This window comes from Drosophila serrata, unplaced genomic scaffold, assembly GCF_035046125.1.
Source record: "Drosophila serrata isolate PLE 108 unplaced genomic scaffold, ASM3504612v1 contig_184, whole genome shotgun sequence".
Classification (NCBI taxonomy): domain Eukaryota; kingdom Metazoa; phylum Arthropoda; class Insecta; order Diptera; family Drosophilidae; genus Drosophila; species Drosophila serrata.
Window position 1 is genome coordinate 3,283,055 of NW_028257082.1, and position 17,916 is coordinate 3,300,970.

At 38.6% G+C, this 17,916-nt stretch overlaps 1 protein-coding gene across 1 annotated transcript; it reads left to right on the forward strand.

The window, feature by feature from the left end:
• The first annotated feature begins 7,173 nt into the window (after positions 1–7,173).
• On the forward strand, positions 7,174–9,185 carry LOC110179204 (putative cytochrome P450 6g2). Its single transcript, XM_020946622.2, has 2 exons — positions 7,174–8,450; positions 8,512–9,185. Exons 1-2 carry the CDS (start codon positions 7,185–7,187, stop codon positions 8,797–8,799), a joined length of 1,554 nt encoding a protein of 517 aa, XP_020802281.2. The 5' UTR covers positions 7,174–7,184; the 3' UTR covers positions 8,800–9,185.
• The last annotated feature ends 8,731 nt before the right edge of the window (positions 9,186–17,916 follow it).

Consider the following 17,916-nt stretch of genomic DNA (forward strand, 5'->3'; position numbering starts at 1 on the left):
CTCTGGGTTTTCGAGATTAAAGCATGAAAATTGAATATGAATTCCAACGAAATTCTTATATACATTAAATTAAATAACTAAAGAAAAGAAATTTTTAAATATATATGATCATCATATTTTCATGTATTTCATATTTCCGATGTCTTAATATTTTTACCGCCACTGTAAAGACAATTTATTTCTTCCAAAAAGTGCATTGGCCGCGCCGGCGCAAGAGCGTTGAAAACAATTTCGGAAGCTTTAAGTTCCCCCGTTTTTTCCTGGACTGCGCATTTATGCAGGCCTCTGGGAAATCTGTGCGGCGCATTATTTACAATTCCATTAATTTCTCCCCGAATCTCTTTCGGCTGCTCTAATTATGAAAATGTTTTTTGATGTGGCCTGCCTCTGCCTGGGCACTGAATGTGGCCCCTACTCACTCAATTGATTCAATTATGCAGAGCAAATCACAGTTTTTCGATTCGGTTGCTGATCCAAAGCAGATATAGAGATTCAATTGAGAAATCTCAATGCGCACAAAAAATTGCCTCGATTTGATATTAATTTTTTTGATGAGAAAATGTGATTTATCTTTAAATGAATTGATTAATCGATTCTAATATTTAATGGTAAGATGTTATAAATGTACATAAATGGAAAAATTGGAACTGTACTGGAAATACTTTTGGTTTATACAAATGTTATACATTTCTGGTGTTTTGTTCTACTTAATTAAGTTAGGTTTTCCTTACATTTGGAGTTAAAAATAATATATAATAAGAACATCAAATATTTGGACTGTTAAAAGAAAGAAATTCTAGGTAAAACACTTTAAGGTCTAGACAGTATTACTACTAAAGATACTACTATACCATCCTTCTCTATATACCTCGATTATTTCCACCAAAATCGTCTACTATATTCAAGCATATCTGATTCAAGTTAAACCGTGATTAATTCTGTATTAGTAATAAAAAGAAAATTACTTTTCCGTTGCACTAGTGCAGACTTCTTTGCCAAATTGTCAGTTCCCTTCCAGCTGAGAGATAAAATCAAACTAAAAAAAGACTTTTCCGGAGTTCCACGCAACGAGGCAATTTTCCAACTGTAACAATTGGGTCTAGTATCTGGGCGGTGGTATCTACAAGATACAAGCCGGAGCTCCCCACTCGCCGTTCGATTGATTTGTCTTCCGCTTTCTTCTGTCGCTGTTCGATTGCTTTCCTCCAAAGACCGAACCGAACCGAACCACACCCACAATTGGGGTACGAGAATTGGCATGATGTCTTTCTTGGCTGTTTGTGTCACATTTACACATTTATCTATTGAATGTGTCTTTTTTTGGCTTCGCATTGTATGCCTTTCTCTCCCCAATGTATTTAATTGCGACTTTTGTACTTGTCATCGTTCGCGACTCGTTGATATCTTTTGTGCTGACATCGCAGAGCAAACTGTGCGTAGATACGAAAGTTTTCATTTTACCAATGGTTCCAAAAATTGTGGTTTTATTGGAGATACTTAGGTACGAACGTATCTTATGGATACCCAATAGTGGCATTTAACCAGCGGTAGATCCCCCATTTTTATAAAAATTTGTTCTACATTTTTAAAAGTTAATGGAATTTGATTTGCCAAATACAAATTGATTTGAATTGAATGGAATGAAATTATAAATTGATAAGAGCAGTTGTATTAGTTATTCAATTTGTTTATTGTCCCATTGAGAATAGGAGATCGATTTTTATTAATTTTATAACAGCATTTATTTGTTCAATAAAATGTTACTAAATGAAGTTCGTATATGAGCATATGTACATATCAAACCTAAAACCGTGACTGCTATTTGCCTGTGTATAAACATTTTCATCTTCTATTTTATTTTCTATTTTAAACCCAATTTCCATTGCTGTGAGCTGAGCCATTAAATTTAATAAAGAGAATCTTCTTAGTTCATGTTCGAGCTCAGTCCCCACCTTGTCGATTATCACTTCTCCGCATGCCTCTCGGTTTTACGGCTAACCGATGGGATTTGTCGCTGACAACACGGCCATAGTCTGGGGAGGAGTTGGAGAAGTAATAATTGCCCAGATCACGCACAACTCCCATAAACTGTCGGAAGGGAGGAGACTACAGTACGGGGGAGTACATACATTCGTAAACAGAAGCAACTTCAGGGGAGAAGACTTCTATTTGGGTCAACATTATCCACCGAAGGCTGCTGTACTGCCATCCCTGGGAATGGTTCTCCATAAATCACGAGCGTGCGTCACAGCGGTAAATGACATTAAATTTCGAAACAAATCAAAACCTTTTCAACTAATGTAAAGTTTACAAAATATATATCTCGCAGTTTCCATTTCCATGTTTATTTGGTGTCGGAAGATGGAATTTATGGCCCACCACTACCCCCAGAGAGGGGACGTTATCGAAATTGAATTACTTTTAGAAATTTGTAACGGTCGACGCCCTCGCCGATATAATTTTCCAGCACAAGGGGTGGTTCCAAGAACTACCTACATGAGTAGTTGAGGAAAATATTTATCTAACCCTTCGGCTTTCTCTAATTACACGCTAAAAATAAACAAACCGAAAATGTTAACAGACTTTTTTTCATAAACAGAAAAACACGACTCTGCTCCAGTTTCTCCCTGCTTAATGTGTAACTATAAAAAAGTAAGAGTCCCCTTTTTAAGGAAATCAAATAAGTAGAATTACATTTGCGCCATAAGGACGCACTTACGGATTAGACCTGCGTTTGACTTGGCGCACGCGTCCTGCCAGGATCTGTTAAAGAACCCCCGGCAGGCAGCTGCCAAAAAAATAATTCCTCAAAGGGCTGCTGTTGACTTCGTTACCCATCATCATCCAACTGGTTTCCAGTTGGTGGTCTTGTTAAGTCCTCGTTGATCCGTTTGTAAACCCAACGGAGTGAGTCCAAAACAAACAAAGCACAGAGTCAACCCTCTGCGACTTCTTTGATATTTATTAACTGGGGGACAGAGTCCGGGAAGCAGGAACTGTTCCAAAAAAAAAAATACTTTTATAAGTCGTGTCTTGAGTTATGATTTCTGTTTGCGGGCAATATTTATTTAAAAGCAAGAAGAGAAACCCCCGGAAACCCCTCTGGGAAATGTTTATTTTGCCATAAGTTCTTATCAAATTAAAAATTCCGTTATGAAAAAAGAGACCACAAAAAAATATATGGTTTGTATAAGCGAAAGTCAGCAAAACGCTGGCCAAGTATAAACATTAACCCGGATTAATTACGATAATAAACTATCATTTTCACCCAAAACACGAATCCGAACCCGAACCTGAATACACGCAGTTCCACACAAAAGAATCAGCGACCGGAACTGAACCCGGCATATCTCTTGGAACTGTGTAAAAAAGAAAGTACGTGTGGTATGTATGTACATATATGTATAAAGGTGATATAATCGTATAAACAATAGCAATCAGAAATTAAAAAAATCTGATATTTTACTTAATGTATAGCCATTAACATGGCACAAGTCCAGATTGTTTATCTGGTTTTGGTTACAAAAGCGATTTTGTTGTTTAGGAATTAAATGCAATCAATTAAATCTTGTGGATAAGCATATAAGTAGCAAAGTAAGGAATATATAAATAAAACTCTAATGATAAAATGAAATATATCTGGTAACTTGTGCTATTCTTTTTTTTCTGGTTATAATGAGAGTAGCTAAGACCTATACTCCACCGTCAGATCTCCGAATTATGCTCAGCGAAGGCGGCTCACCCATTAATTCTCGATGCTCGAATGCAATCTACGCTGATTGCAATTTGTTGGCTCCCATAAACCATGTTTGACGTTTTCCCAGAGTGAATTATGTATGCAGAAAAATAATCTTCAAATAGGGTATACATATAGTATGTTGTATAAGATATCTGCGTGCTAAAACTTAAGCAATATGCTGTCACAAGAAGTCACATGTCACACTGTCTTCTTTGCTTCTTCTGAGTCTTCTCCTCTGCTCGTTATAGTTGAGCGCGCTTGGTGAGCTCAGCATAAACATAAACAACAATGACATATATACACTTACATATATATCCAACAAAAAAAAAAAAATAAAAAAACAACCATGATGGAGACCTTATTTGGCATTGGCGTGGGCGAAAATGAAACGAAAGACTTTTGCGTGACGGCGACAAACGCATAAGCCACACACACACACACACGCGCAGAAGAAGAGCGGAAGAGCTGAGCAAGCTTTCGTATTTCAATTTATAGCTGTAGTTCCCCATTTTCTACCGTTAAATGTGCTCCAACATTACAGTTTTAAAACTGTGTTCACTTACATATAAAATGGTACTTTACAGAATTTTATAATAGGTGGGAGAATAGTATAAACTAACATATGTATACTCGATTTTCTAAGTTTCTTATTTCATTTGACAAATTATTTTCAGCCTTTAAAGACTAGCTTGAGTATGTTTATAGTCTAATTTCTGTCATCATTTTGGAGTAGGAAACTTGAGACACTATACATTTTTAAAGCTCTAAATATTATAAAAAATTACGTCTTAGAACTCTTGCTTTTAACTTAAAAACTGGATTGTTATACAATTTGAAGATTTATATATAGGAAAACAAAATATATTTCAGCTAAAAGTCATAAAATCATTATTAACAAAAAAACTTGAATTATGCTTTCCAAGCTCTTAGTGTAGCGTCTCCATGGAGGTCACCTACGCACTGAAATTCCATATCTCTCCCTGAGTGTTGCATTTTACACGCAATTCCGTTGCAGATTTTTTTCCTCTTTGGCATTCCATATGAATTTTTAATATATATGTACATATGTGCAAACATACCTTATAAATATAAATGTGTACATATATTTTTGCATTTGGGGTCGCGGTCGCGTGTCGCCTCGGAGTTGTGCCACTTAAGTGCATGTATTCTTTTTGTTTTGTTTTCGGTTTTATTGCATTATGACATTTATTTATGGTCGTTCTCCCACTCGGACTGTGGAATAGAGTGCACGTGCAGGCTAAATGGAATTGGGGGAAAAACCACTTGGTGGGTGTTAATGGCGTGCGAAGGAAACTGGCCGGCCTCACCTATGGGTTTCATCTTTAATGTGACTATCACTATCCTATCAGCTCCCGTTCCACACGTCTGGGCTCTCATGTTGTGCACTTCCGCCAGCCCCTGCCCCGGGTTACCTGGCTGGGCCGCAGAGGTTTCCGGGCATATGTCACGTTTGTTTGCTTGCCAGCAGGGAACAGGAGCGGGTTATGTGCTCCATCATTTGATTCTCCTTCGTGATCGAGAACCAAGACCCAAGCCTAAAAGTGCGGAAAAAATACACAGGGAAAACAGCAGAGTTGATAATGTATTTATAGTAATAAAGAGGTATTTTTTAAAAATTCTAAAAGGTTAGATAATATCAAAGCAAGCTTATAATTTAACAAATCACATCAGGATTCGTTTGTTTACTCTTCCTGGTATTAAACCTTAAAGCTCCAGCTTGCAGATCTAGAGTTCTCCGATGGCACCTTAAATTTTCCAATATCCTAGTGAAATGATAGAAATATCCATTTCTAATTTGATTTGATTTATATAGAAATTTAAAATATGAATTTGATTTATAAACTTTCACATTTTGATGTGTAAAAAGTATGACTTAATAACTGTTGTTAACTATTCTCTCAGTGTGCTATGTATACATGGAGCTGAAGTTTTAAATGCACCAGGTGTGATTCATAGCCCGCGGGTGTGATAAATTGCATGTTACAAATCAAAAGGGCAATAACAACATGGCTTATGGAATGCGTCAGACTTGGATTCACCTTCTCCTACATATACCTACATATAATACTATATATTTTCACCCATTTTTACCCCCAACCAATCTCACAGCAAGTTTTATCAAGAACGCAAAACTTGCGTAATGCAATTAAAATACTTGTAAGCAAAACTGAACAGAGCTCTCCGCCCTTGACACAGTCCATTCACAATACTCGGCGGGGCAGCAAATGGTTATGGGGTAGGGGAAGGCGGGGGAGGTGTGTGGGAGGGTCCAAGTCTGTAATTGCCGCTCAGCTGCAAAACAATTTCAATTCATTCAAGCCGAGCTCGTAAACCTAATTAGTGATCACGATCATCAAAGAAGCGACGAGCGATGCAAAGTGTGAATGGCGAAAGAAAATTATAGTCTCAATTATAATTCAGTGTCAATGCAAAAAATAAAGATATGATAGTGTCACGTGTAATTTGTCTGGCAGATAATTATATATTATATCCATTGGTACTTGAACCTGTGATCCTATTTCCCTTGCAAATATACACAAAATGAAAGCTTAGAAACTCTTTTAAGAACTCCCTATCCATGGATTCTACAACCCATTTCAAGATCGGGTATATCCCACTTCTTCCTGGTCCCCACACATTCCTCAGGCTATCGGACATTCCAATCTCAGCCCGTAGCTTTACGAGTCCATTAAGACTTCGAGATCCAGATTGTGACAGGCAACATAGGCGCCTTCGTAAGCAAGTTATTTTTATTAAAGCCCATATACACATATGAAATTATAGTCAAGTTTAAAATATGCAAAAGAAAGAGTCAAGATAGACTTTCAAGAGAAAACAACAAGGCAAGAGCTGCAGTAAACTTGGAAATATTTTTTTGCATAAACAAGGTGCAAGATAAAAAATCAACAGAGTCTCGACAGTCAGTTAGTCAGCAGTTGGCCTGGCTTGAACGCTGCAACGGCCAACTTGGGTAAACTTGAAAACTGGAAAACGAGTGGAGGAAAACTGGTTTTCAGAGTCGCCAAAAGCCCAAATAATAAAATGGAAAGAAAAGGCAAAGAAAAGACGGGCCATAAGCGTAAATGCTGGCAATCAAATGCGGCCTGGCCATTCGGACAAAAGAGGTCAAAGTTGATCATGTGCCACAACTGGAAATTACTATCATACAAAAAGCACCTCTCAAAGAGGAAAGGCAAAGGTGACAATGCTATATTCTACTTAAAAAAATTCTAATGTACTTTATGATGGACAATAATAGTCTAAACAAAGTAACAATGATAAACTATTTAATTTACTGGGAATTTGTTTCGTAATTACTAGATGAAATGTACTGAGCAAATCGAATCAATTCTTTATGCATATTATTTCTGCTTATTTTTGCCTCAATAATGAATAGTAAAGAATATGATTTGGTAGTGCCAACATGTTACTGGAATTTCTGATCCTCTCGCTGATCCTTTTAGCTATAATATGTGTCCTTCTGGACAGGCACTACTCTTACTGGAAACGCCTTGGAGTGCCTGAGATCAAACCCAAATGGATAGTGGGTAACTTGATGCCACTGCTCATGCAAAAGGGTTTCCCGGAGTTCATGTACCAACTGTATAATCATCCGGATGCCAAAAACGAACCCTTTGTGGGCATCTATATGTTCCATGAGCCTTCCCTGCTTATCAGAGATCCGGAACTGGTGAAGAACATCCTTGTCAGAGACTTTGGGAAATTCTGCGATCGTCACGCGAACACTGATCAAAGGCACGATCCCTTGGGATCCCATAACTTATTCTTCCTGAAGAATCCTGCCTGGAAGCAGGTGCGAATGAAGCTATCACCGTTCTTCACTGGCACGCGGCTGAGGCAAATGTTCCCGCTGATCGAGGAGGTGGGTGCCAGCATGGATGCCCATCTTCGCCAGCAGCCGCTGGACGACGAACATTTGGACAGCTTCGAGCTGGATGCCAAGGAGTTGTGTGCCCTCTTCACCACGGATGTGATTGCCACCGTTGCCTTCGGAGTGCGGGCGAACAGTTTCAAGGATCCCAATGGAGACTTCCGACGACATGGACGTTCCATGTTCAAGTTTAGTCTTCTTCGGGCTACGGGGATTACCGCAATCTGCTTCCTGCCACACCTTATTTCCTACTCCGGATTTAACTTGCTTTCCACTGAGGATGCTCGATTTATGCGCAAAACCATCAAATACGTGATAGAGGAGCGCGAAATGTGTGGAATACCCCGCAACGATCTCATTGACATCCTCATTGAGTTTCGAAGGAGCGCGCTGGAGGCGAAAGCTTCGGGAATCGGGAATCAGTATGAGTTTGAAAACGACTTCCTGGTGTCCCAGGCAATCCTATTCTTCACGGCCGGCTTTGAAGCCTCCTCTTTCGGCATGGCCATATCCATGTATCAGTTGGCCAAGGATCCTGATATCCAGGAGCGATTGCGAGACGAAATCAAGGAGGCTCTGATCGAAAGCAGTGGCCAGGTAACTCTTCAAATGATCGAGTCGCTGGAATACTTACAGATGATCCTGAACGAGGTGGAGCGCATATATCCGTCGCTGGTGTTCCTGGAGCGTGAGTGCACCTCCGATCAGGCCTACCCACTGGATCCCTTCAGCAAGATGCGGGTGCCCAGGGGAATGCCAATCTACATTCCCTTGTATGGCATGCAATTGGATCCCCAGGTGAGGCTTCCTAGAAATTCCTATCTAAGTCCCATAACTAAAGCCTGTCTCCCTTGGCCAGTTCTATCCTGAGCCAGAGAAATTCCAACCGGAACGGTTCGCCCCGGAAAACCGAAAAAGCCACAATCCCTATACTTACATGCCCTTTGGCAACGGCCCTCACAGATGCATCGGCGAACGTTTTGCCTATATTCAGGCCAAGGTGGGTCTGGTCAACATACTCCGCAATCACCGGATAACCACATCGGAACACACACCGCAGAGCATACAGCTGGATCCCAAATCGATTTTGATGCAGGCCAAGGGAGGCATTCCTCTACGCCTCGTCCGTGATCCTTTGGGTGTCTGATTAAAAAACAAGAAAATTAAACTAACTTTGAGAAGCCTTGCTGTTACCCATAGGATCGAGTGACAAATCGACCATAACTAAGTCAAATATGCATTAAGACTAATCTGGGTTAATTTATTAATGTTTTAAGTTTTATACTATAAGAATTTGATTGCAAATAGAAATACATATGACTTTTAGCAACCATTGGCTTTTTAATAGCCTAATCTATTCGTATTCTAGGTATATTTACACGATATTTTTATATGGTAATTTGTAGGGTAATTCAAACTTTTTCAAATATCATAACTATGCCAAAAATGCATTAATTTTAATTCGGGAAGCTGTTCTATGTTAGTTTTTATTAGGCTAATAAAACTGCATACTTAGTTTAGAATTTTAAAAAATTTGATTTTTTGTACATTTTTGAGAATTTTAACGATGTAACCCCTTATAAAATTTTGCAAAATTTTGAAAATTTATTTTTTGACCGGGCATGGCTAGATCGACTCAGCTATTAATGCTGATCAAGAATATATATGATTTATAGGGTCGGAAATGACGCTTTCACTAAGTTTAAGCCTTTAGACTTAAATTATAACACCCTGAGAGGGTAGAAAAAAGTCTTCGCCTTAAGCTAAATCTAGCATACATGGCGTATACTTAACGTGAAAAACCTTAAATTAAGTATACGCCATGTGTGTCTTAAGGGCGAGGAGCTTACAAATTTAAAAAGATAAGTAGTTCAAATTAAAAAGCAAGTTTGGCTATTCTATTATAAGATTGTATCCGGAAATTGATCATATTTAGCTTCCAATGCCATTTTTTTTTGTTAATCAAAGTTGAAAAAACTCATTACTCAGCCAAAAATGTATTAATTTTAATTTGGAAAGCATTTCTATGTTAGTTTTAATTAGGTAAATAAATCTGCATACTTAGTATACAATTTTCAAACATAACAAGAAAGGAAATTAACTTCGGCACGCCGAAGTTTATATACCCTTGCAGATAGAACTTCTATGACTAGGAATCCCTACAATATAAATTATATATATTTATGATTAAAAACAAGCACACAGCAATATAAATTATATATATTTATGATTAAAAACAAGCACAGTTCACAGATTTGCATTTTTCCTCTACATCAAACGATCGTTTGTATGGCACAGTCGTCCGATTTTCATGAAATTTTACACAAAATTTAAGACTAATATAAAATGGCTACACCTCAAACTTGATGAAAATCTGTTGAAAACTGAAAATGTTCTAATTTTTTTGTTAAAAATTTCCGGTCATTCCAATGGCAGCTATATGATATAGTCGTCCGTTCCGACATATATACGAGTGAGAGTATACAGAAGGCTAACTACAAAGTTTCATTCAGATAGCTTCAAAACTGAGAGACTAGTTTGGGTAGAAACGGACAGATGGACAGACGGCCAGACGGATAGACAGGCATGGCTAGATCGACTCGGCTGTTGATCCTGATCATGAATATATATACTTTATATAGTCGGAGGTGCCTCCTTCACTGCGTTGCAAACTTCTGACTGAAATAATAATACCCTGCAAGGGTATAAAAAAAAGAAAAGGAAACAAACAAGAAAAAAAAATCCTAAATAGGCTTATATTAGCAAGCTGAAAATCCTTATTTTTTGAGCGGATTTTTGTGTGAAGAATTACTTTTGCAAAAATTATATACAAGCATTACTTGAAATATGTTAACTTTCTGTTATTTAAAAGCATACCAATTCTTAAAAATTGGCTTTACAAATATAGATCAACTTATTTTAATATATATATATATTATATTGAGCAGTTTCGATCATCACCATTGTTGTGTTCTTTGTTTAGTAAGTTGTGCTGAATAAACTATTTTCGGGAGTTAAGTATACTTTACTATAAACAAATAAATGACACCATATCCCCGCTCGTCATGATCATCACGGCTCTTAAAGAGAGCTTGGAATACTTTTCGAGATCAATAATAAGCTAGTCAACACGGCCAAGGATATGGTAATTAAACAATAATTTAATATAAACCATATTTTCATGTATCTTGACTTTTTTGGGCCTTGTTTTGGTTTCAATTATCAAGAGATATTTTATTAACGTCTTACCTTAATTAAGAAAACTAGAATTTTTATTATTGCCACATCCACTTGATCAAAGTCTATCAACCACCAAGCACTAGATTAGTAATTTATATAAAAAACACACAAAAAGAAGAAGAAAACTAAACTTCCTCTAGCTAGGGCCTTGCTTAAGTATAAGAGTTGAGAATCGCAGAGGAGAGCGCTCTATGTACCAAATAGATAAACAAAGTCTATCTTTCAGTCGAAAGCTTGAAACTTAGTGATGGAGTCATTTCCGGTCCTATTATTCATATATATTCTTGATCAGCATCAACAGCCGACTCGATCTAGCCATGGTTGCCACATCCACTTGATCAAAGTCTATCAACCACCAAGCACTAAATTAGTAATTTATATAAAAGAAGAAGAAGAAAACTAAACTTCCTCTAGCTAGAGCCTTGCTTAAGTGTAAGACTTGAGAATCGCAGAGGAGAGCGCTCTATGTACCAAATAATTAAGCAAAGCCTATCTTTCAGTCGAAAGCTTGAAACTGAGTGAAGGAGTCATTTCCGATCCTATTATTCATATATATTCTTGATCAGCATCAACAGCCGAATCGATCTAGCCAGGTCCGGCATAATTTTAATTTTTTTCAAATTTTTTTTGACAATTTTAAAATATTATTATTATTGTATATAAAATAATGTTTTAATATATGATTAGTGTACTTACCTTGAACTTCTATGAGTAGTAATTCCTACAATATAAATTATATATATTTATGGTTAAAAACAATGAAGTAACACCTGTTTTCACTTCATTCACCTAAACATATTATATTTGCAGTTCGCAGATTTGCATTTTTCCTCTACACCAAACGATCGTTTGTTTGGCACCTATATGATACAGTCGTCCGATTTTGATGAAATTTTACACAAAATTTAAGACTAATATAAAATGGCTACACCTCCAACTTGATGATGATCTGTTTAAAACTGAAATAGTTGTAATTTTTAATTGTATTAATTTCTCGATCGTTCCTATGGGAGCTATATGATATAGTAGTTCGATTTTCATAAAATTTTACACAGAATTGTAGAGTATAATAAAATGGCTATATCTCAAATTTAATAAAAATCTGCTGAAAACTTTATAATTTTTTTTGTTAAAATTTTCCGATCATTCCTATGACAGCTATATGATATAGTCGTCCGATCTGGCCCGTTCCGACATATATATGAGTGAGAGTATATAGAAGGCTAACTACAAAGTTTCATTAAGATAGCTTTAAAACTGAGAGACTAGTTTGCATAGAAACGGACAGACGGACAGACGGGCAGAAGGACAGACGGACAGACGAACAGACGGACATGGCTAGATCGACTCGGCTGATGATCCTGATCAAGAATATATATACTTTATATGGTCGGAGGTGCTTCCTTCACTGCGTTGCAAACTTCTGACTAAAATTATAATACCCTGCAAGGGTATACAAATTTGTGTAAATTTTTCACAGTTTTAACGATGTAACCCCTTATAAAATTTTCAAATTTGGAAAATTTTTTTAAAATTTATTTTTCGACCGGACATGGCTAAATCGACTCAGTTGTAAATGCTGATCAATAATATATATGATTTGTAGGGTCGGAAATGACTCCTTTACGTGTTACAAGATTCTGAATAAAACTATAATTCTATGAGTCGATATTATTTATATTTTTATGTGACAATTTCTTCAACAAATCAAATTTTAATTCAGAAAGATGTTCTATAGAGACAAAGAGAGACAGGGAGACAGAAAGGGAGACTTGTTACTATTTTGGCAAACCGCTAAAAATTAGTAATAGTATGCTGTTCCTCTCATTGCTCATATTCACTAAGTGGATGACATACCGTCCCATAATCCAGGCCCATATAGGCGACAGACAGAGCCAGCTGGTGCCGGCTAATCCCATCGAGACACTCATAAATACCCCCGGCTTGACACTAATCAGACTCCGGAGTTTTGTTTTTTGCTCAGTTTGCTTGTTTACCCGAGCACTTAGCCGCCGGAGGCGGAGACGGAGGATCCCCAGTCCAGATTCGTGTATAAATAGCGATCGACAGACGGCGCTAAATGCAAACTCCGGCGCACTTACAGCATCTTGGCTTCTCAGCCTCATCCTCAGATAAGGGAGAAAAATCACAATGTTTATTTTTGGATTGGCGCTGCACTTCAGTTTATGATTTGCCTAGTAAACAATTTTCAGATTCAGTAATCTTCAAGGAAGCAATATGGTTGAGGAAGTGTTTAGGGATAAAAGATCTCTGTTAATATATAATCTCTTTTAAGAAGCAAAAAACCTTTGATTCTCTTGTTTAATATAGTTTCTTGAACCACATTCAAAACAAAGTGGATACCCTATCTATAATCATTAAAATTATACACCTTGTGGTCTTTTGAGTGTTATTTATGGTAAGTACAACATGTATTGTCTGCCTCCGTGGGACTATGACTCGTTCTTGCCACTTATTTGGCTTTAATGAAAGTTTTGGGCTAATTTATGGGACATGCACGGAGCCGTTCACCAATTTCGTTCTGATGTCACTCGCACGTGAATTTCAATGGCCCGTCGTCTGTCATCATTCAAATGGCAATGGACATTAAGTCAAATCAAATTGCCCAAAATAGACAGGGCGTGTTTGCGGCCATCGCTGGCGTATTTCGGTAGCTTCCCTTTTCCGAAATTTAATTGGAATTGAGGGAATCTGGAGGCTGGAACTTGGCATCGCCACCGTCAACTAAATTAGCGCCAAAGTAGGCATTAAAATTTTATGACGGACAAGTAAACAAAAACTCGCAGATGCATAAGGTGCCACTTGGCTCTGCGACACACCCCACCGTGTCTCTCCCAGTCCTCGGAATCCCCACCCCTGCTCCGGTTCCGGGTGTCGTTTAATGGGCAACTGCAACCAAAGGCGGAAAGCGCCGCCGGAAGATTTATGGCCGAATGTAAATCTCCAAACGTGTGCAACTTTGTTGGGGGAGGAGCATCCAGATAGTTCCCCGGAATCGGGCATACAATATGTATTTTTGGGACTACGTTTATTATTGAAAATTCTCAGCTTTTGTTGCACAAATAAATACAGGCCTTAGACTTGGCGTAAACAGAAACTCCCCTCGCGAGGCCATAAATTACTTGAACTCTTCTAATTAAAAGGAATCCTCGGTCGAGCCAGAGATTCATATATATTATCCAAATGTATTGGGTTATGAGTGGTCTCCGGTTACACATAAAGCGCCCCCCGAAAATGAGTTTTCTCTTAATTGATGGGAATATCGCTGAGCACGACTCCCTCATAAAAATTTTGATTTGAATTGGATTTGAATTGCGTTGCTGGCAAATCTTTGAATTCCCTCCTCTCACTCCCTGTCGAACAATAAGCGGCCATGTTTAGGTCTGTTAATAGACTCTGTTTCCCGGAGACGAAAGGCTCCTACCCAGAAACTCCGAAAGACTGATGCAGAGGGACTGGAGCGGGCCAGCTGTCAATCAGAGTGATCCCCGAGAAGGGTGAGGAATTTAATTGAATTTAGAAAATCGACTCACTCTGACAGCTCAATGACGTTTCGGGTGGCTTAGCAGAATTCATTATAAAGGCATGGGTAAAGGCGTGAACCAAGACCCTCTCCCATATGTACATATATGTATATATTTTTGGACAGTGTGAAGATCTCTGTCTCTACTTTGTTCTCTTCAGAAAACTGAGGTTACAGAACTAAAGATACTTATGAAGGACCCGCAGGACACATAAACTAGATAGTACTCGAGATGTAAAAACATATGTAACTTGATAAGACTGACGTCTGTTTTCCTCATTTACTATATGTTTTTGAACTATTTTAAATGTGTGTTGACAGAGGGCACTTGGAACAGAATTGGTTCATTTTTCAGATCCTCAGCAGATCCAGGCATTGTGGCTTAAACTTTTGACTTGTTAGATTTCTGTTTTCTATTAAATGCTGTCCAAACATTGATATAAAAGCAGAACATACTTCTACAGCATTCCATTACCTGACGACTGGCACTCTCAGTGGCCACTGGAAAAGCAGCTGCTCACTGATTTGCCCCTCGGCTCGACTCCAATGGGGTGGGAAATCGACACTGGACTCTGCTGGGGTGAGGCCGAGTGCAGCAAATAAATAATACATGGAAATCTGCTCGGCAACAAATGAGACCCAAGGCAAAAACATAATGCAGTTGGCAAAATTTGTGTGTGTGCGTGTGTGCAGGCAGCTGTGCCAACTGCAAAAACTGTCAAGCAAGCAAAGGCGAGCGGTGTTATTGTTGTTAATTATGCGCCACAAAGGCAACATCAACAAACAGCAATTGGAGGACGGCTGTTTTCGACCCTCGAAATACTCTTTTTACATCAAAGGCGACTGCATGATACTGCCAATTTATGGAGACCCCCTCTCGACGCGATTGAGGTAAGTGGCAATCAGTTTAGTTGTTGGGTTTAGTTTAGAGTAAGTAAATGTGTTAAAATTAGATAAAATGCATGTTGGCAAAAATATAATACTCTTTTATTTAAAAAAGTAGAAAAAAAGTATAATAATATGTAAGTATTATAAGCATCAAGAGACAAAACCGGTCTAAGATCATTTCGAAGATTTATTTTGATAATAATTTTCTTTTTGAAACATTACAATTATTTGTTATATATAAAATTATATATATATATATATAATATGTTAATTTGTTATTATATATAATTCAAGAAAATATATATTATTGTTGGTTTGCATATAAATTCATCGACTTTATTCAGTTACGAAGTAGTATTTTCTTGGCTCTCATTTAATGCCAATATTTTGGTCTGTTTTACCCAAACACAACCTCTTCCTTGAAAAGTTATTATCCTTTGAAAGGGTAAATACAACAACGAGGGATGTCGTTTGAGCTGAGCAAAGTATAGCCGCTGGCAAAGTCCAGACAGAAATCGGAGCAAGGAAATGAGGTCGCGCCTGCGCAGAGTGACTCCGGAGGAGGGCTGAGTTGGGGGAAATCGCTTCAGCTTAGTTTACATTCGGGCCGGGCACGTGATCGGCGCAATGGCAGCTAATTGCTGTGTCTCAATTTTCAACTCTCGGCCCAAAAGTGCTTTTGGGCTTGGTCGTCGTGACTCATTTGCAGGCTCTACCGTGGCGTCGGGGAATGAAATGGACTCCGAGCCGAGCGGACCTGGCATATGCTGCTTTGTCGACCACGTTTGACCCTCGGTCTGGGCTCAAATATTGGTCCCTTGGGCTCACGGGGATCTCGGGGGTTCAGTGGTTCAGCGGAGGTCTGATGGAGGTCCGATTCTGGTCATAGTCCAAGCGTTTGCACAATTGGTTCTGTGTCATTGAGGAGGGTATTTGGCCATGTAAGAAATTTATGAGAATTTATAAGGAAAAAAAAAAAACATACAATATGATATGATTTAATTATATAGATTCTCAAAACTTTAAAATATAATATAATACAAAAAAATATATACTATATATTACTATTTCGTAGGCTGGAATTCTTTTATATTTCTGATTTTTCGTCTCGAGTTCTCAGATGAATATTAACTTCAAGCCTGGAATATTAATAAGTATGGTCACCATAGAACTCAAAAGCTAGGGTGTGACATGCTTCGATCCCTGAATTTACCCCTTTTTTTATTCGAATTTAACCGTCAGCGCATTTTTGTTTCAAAGCCTCTATTTTTTTAGCTGGCTGCGCATTCTATTGTGTTTATGTGCTAACATAGGTACTAGGAAAGCTGCTGCTTTCTGGTGGGGTTGAGGTTGGGCCGAAGTTGAACGAACCATGGGCAACGACTTGTAGAGCTGTGGGTGCAGTGCCTCCGACATAAATACCAAACCATGGAACTACACCTTTCCTACAATGCAACTCTGAATGTTGGCGCTTTTATCGCGGCTCTGTGTGCTCAGATAAAAGGTTGTGAAGATAAGATATGATTTTTTGTTGATACTAAGCCCCTCGCTTGTCAGTCACCAAAATTAAATATTATTTTAGTTTTATTTTTAGAAATGCTGTCTGGAAAAGTATAACTCTCGACGATGCTGTCCACCTGCAATCGAATTCGGAAATCAGTGGGATCCGTACAAATGTTAATCAATGGTCGTGTGAAAAAAAACAGAAAGAAACGTCTTATATGGTGGGAAGACTCCAAGACCAACTCTCAGCTTCCTCATTTGCATTTCTTTAAACATTTTTCCCTGCTCTTCGCTCGAAGCCGACATAATGAACTAATTTCTTAATTATTCACGGGAAGTTTCGACAGGTAACCCGGCACGATAATACGCTGGAAGACAGACACGTAGAAATGTTGGCCAAGCAATTTTTGCAAGCTTCTGTTTAAATTGTGTAATTTGCCTGAAAATGATTCAGCAAAACGTTTTCAACGCTTTCCAAACCGCCAGTGCAGAGATCAAATTTCCCAAATGGCGTTAACAATTAACGATGTTCAGGAAAGAAATGGGAAACCTGGAGCCCTGGATAAAATGCCTCTCTCTCTATATCTATTGGGTAGAGAGGGTTACAGTCCGCCATGGCAACAGAGCACAGGTGCATCTAGAGATAAACAGCGGACACAGCGGATGACACCTGTTCCCCCCTTCAGCAGCGTGTTGTTTATCATAATAATGACGGGGCTGCTCTCGCAGTAACCCCGACGAGTTGACTTTGGCCCGAAAAGTGGATTGTGAAAAATATAATTTGTTGGCAACTTGCAAGTGCATTCGACTGTGTAAAACTGAGCCTCGTGAGGATGAGGCTGCCAGGGGTTAGCTTCGGCATCGCCGCTTCGCTCCGTTGACTTTGCCGGGCCTGGGAAAGTGGCAATGAGCCACCGCACCACCGCACCACCAGCACCACCGATCCGTAGGAGGAAGTCGCGTAATTGACCTTTTTCGGGTATACTTCTACATGCCACAAAACTAGTTTCCTTCTGTTTATGCCTGTCAATGGCGCTGGCACGCCCACACGTACTCGCCGTGTACAGTTTAACAGTCGAATTATGGTAA

Coding starts and splice junctions, on each gene's coding strand:
- LOC110179204 (XM_020946622.2), top strand. CDS start 7,185: ATGTTACTGGAATTTCTGATCCTCTCGCTGATCCTTTTAGCTATAATA. Junction 8,451..8,511: donor GCATGCAATTGGATCCCCAG/GTGAGGCTTCCT, acceptor TCCCTTGGCCAG/TTCTATCCTGAGCCAGAGAA.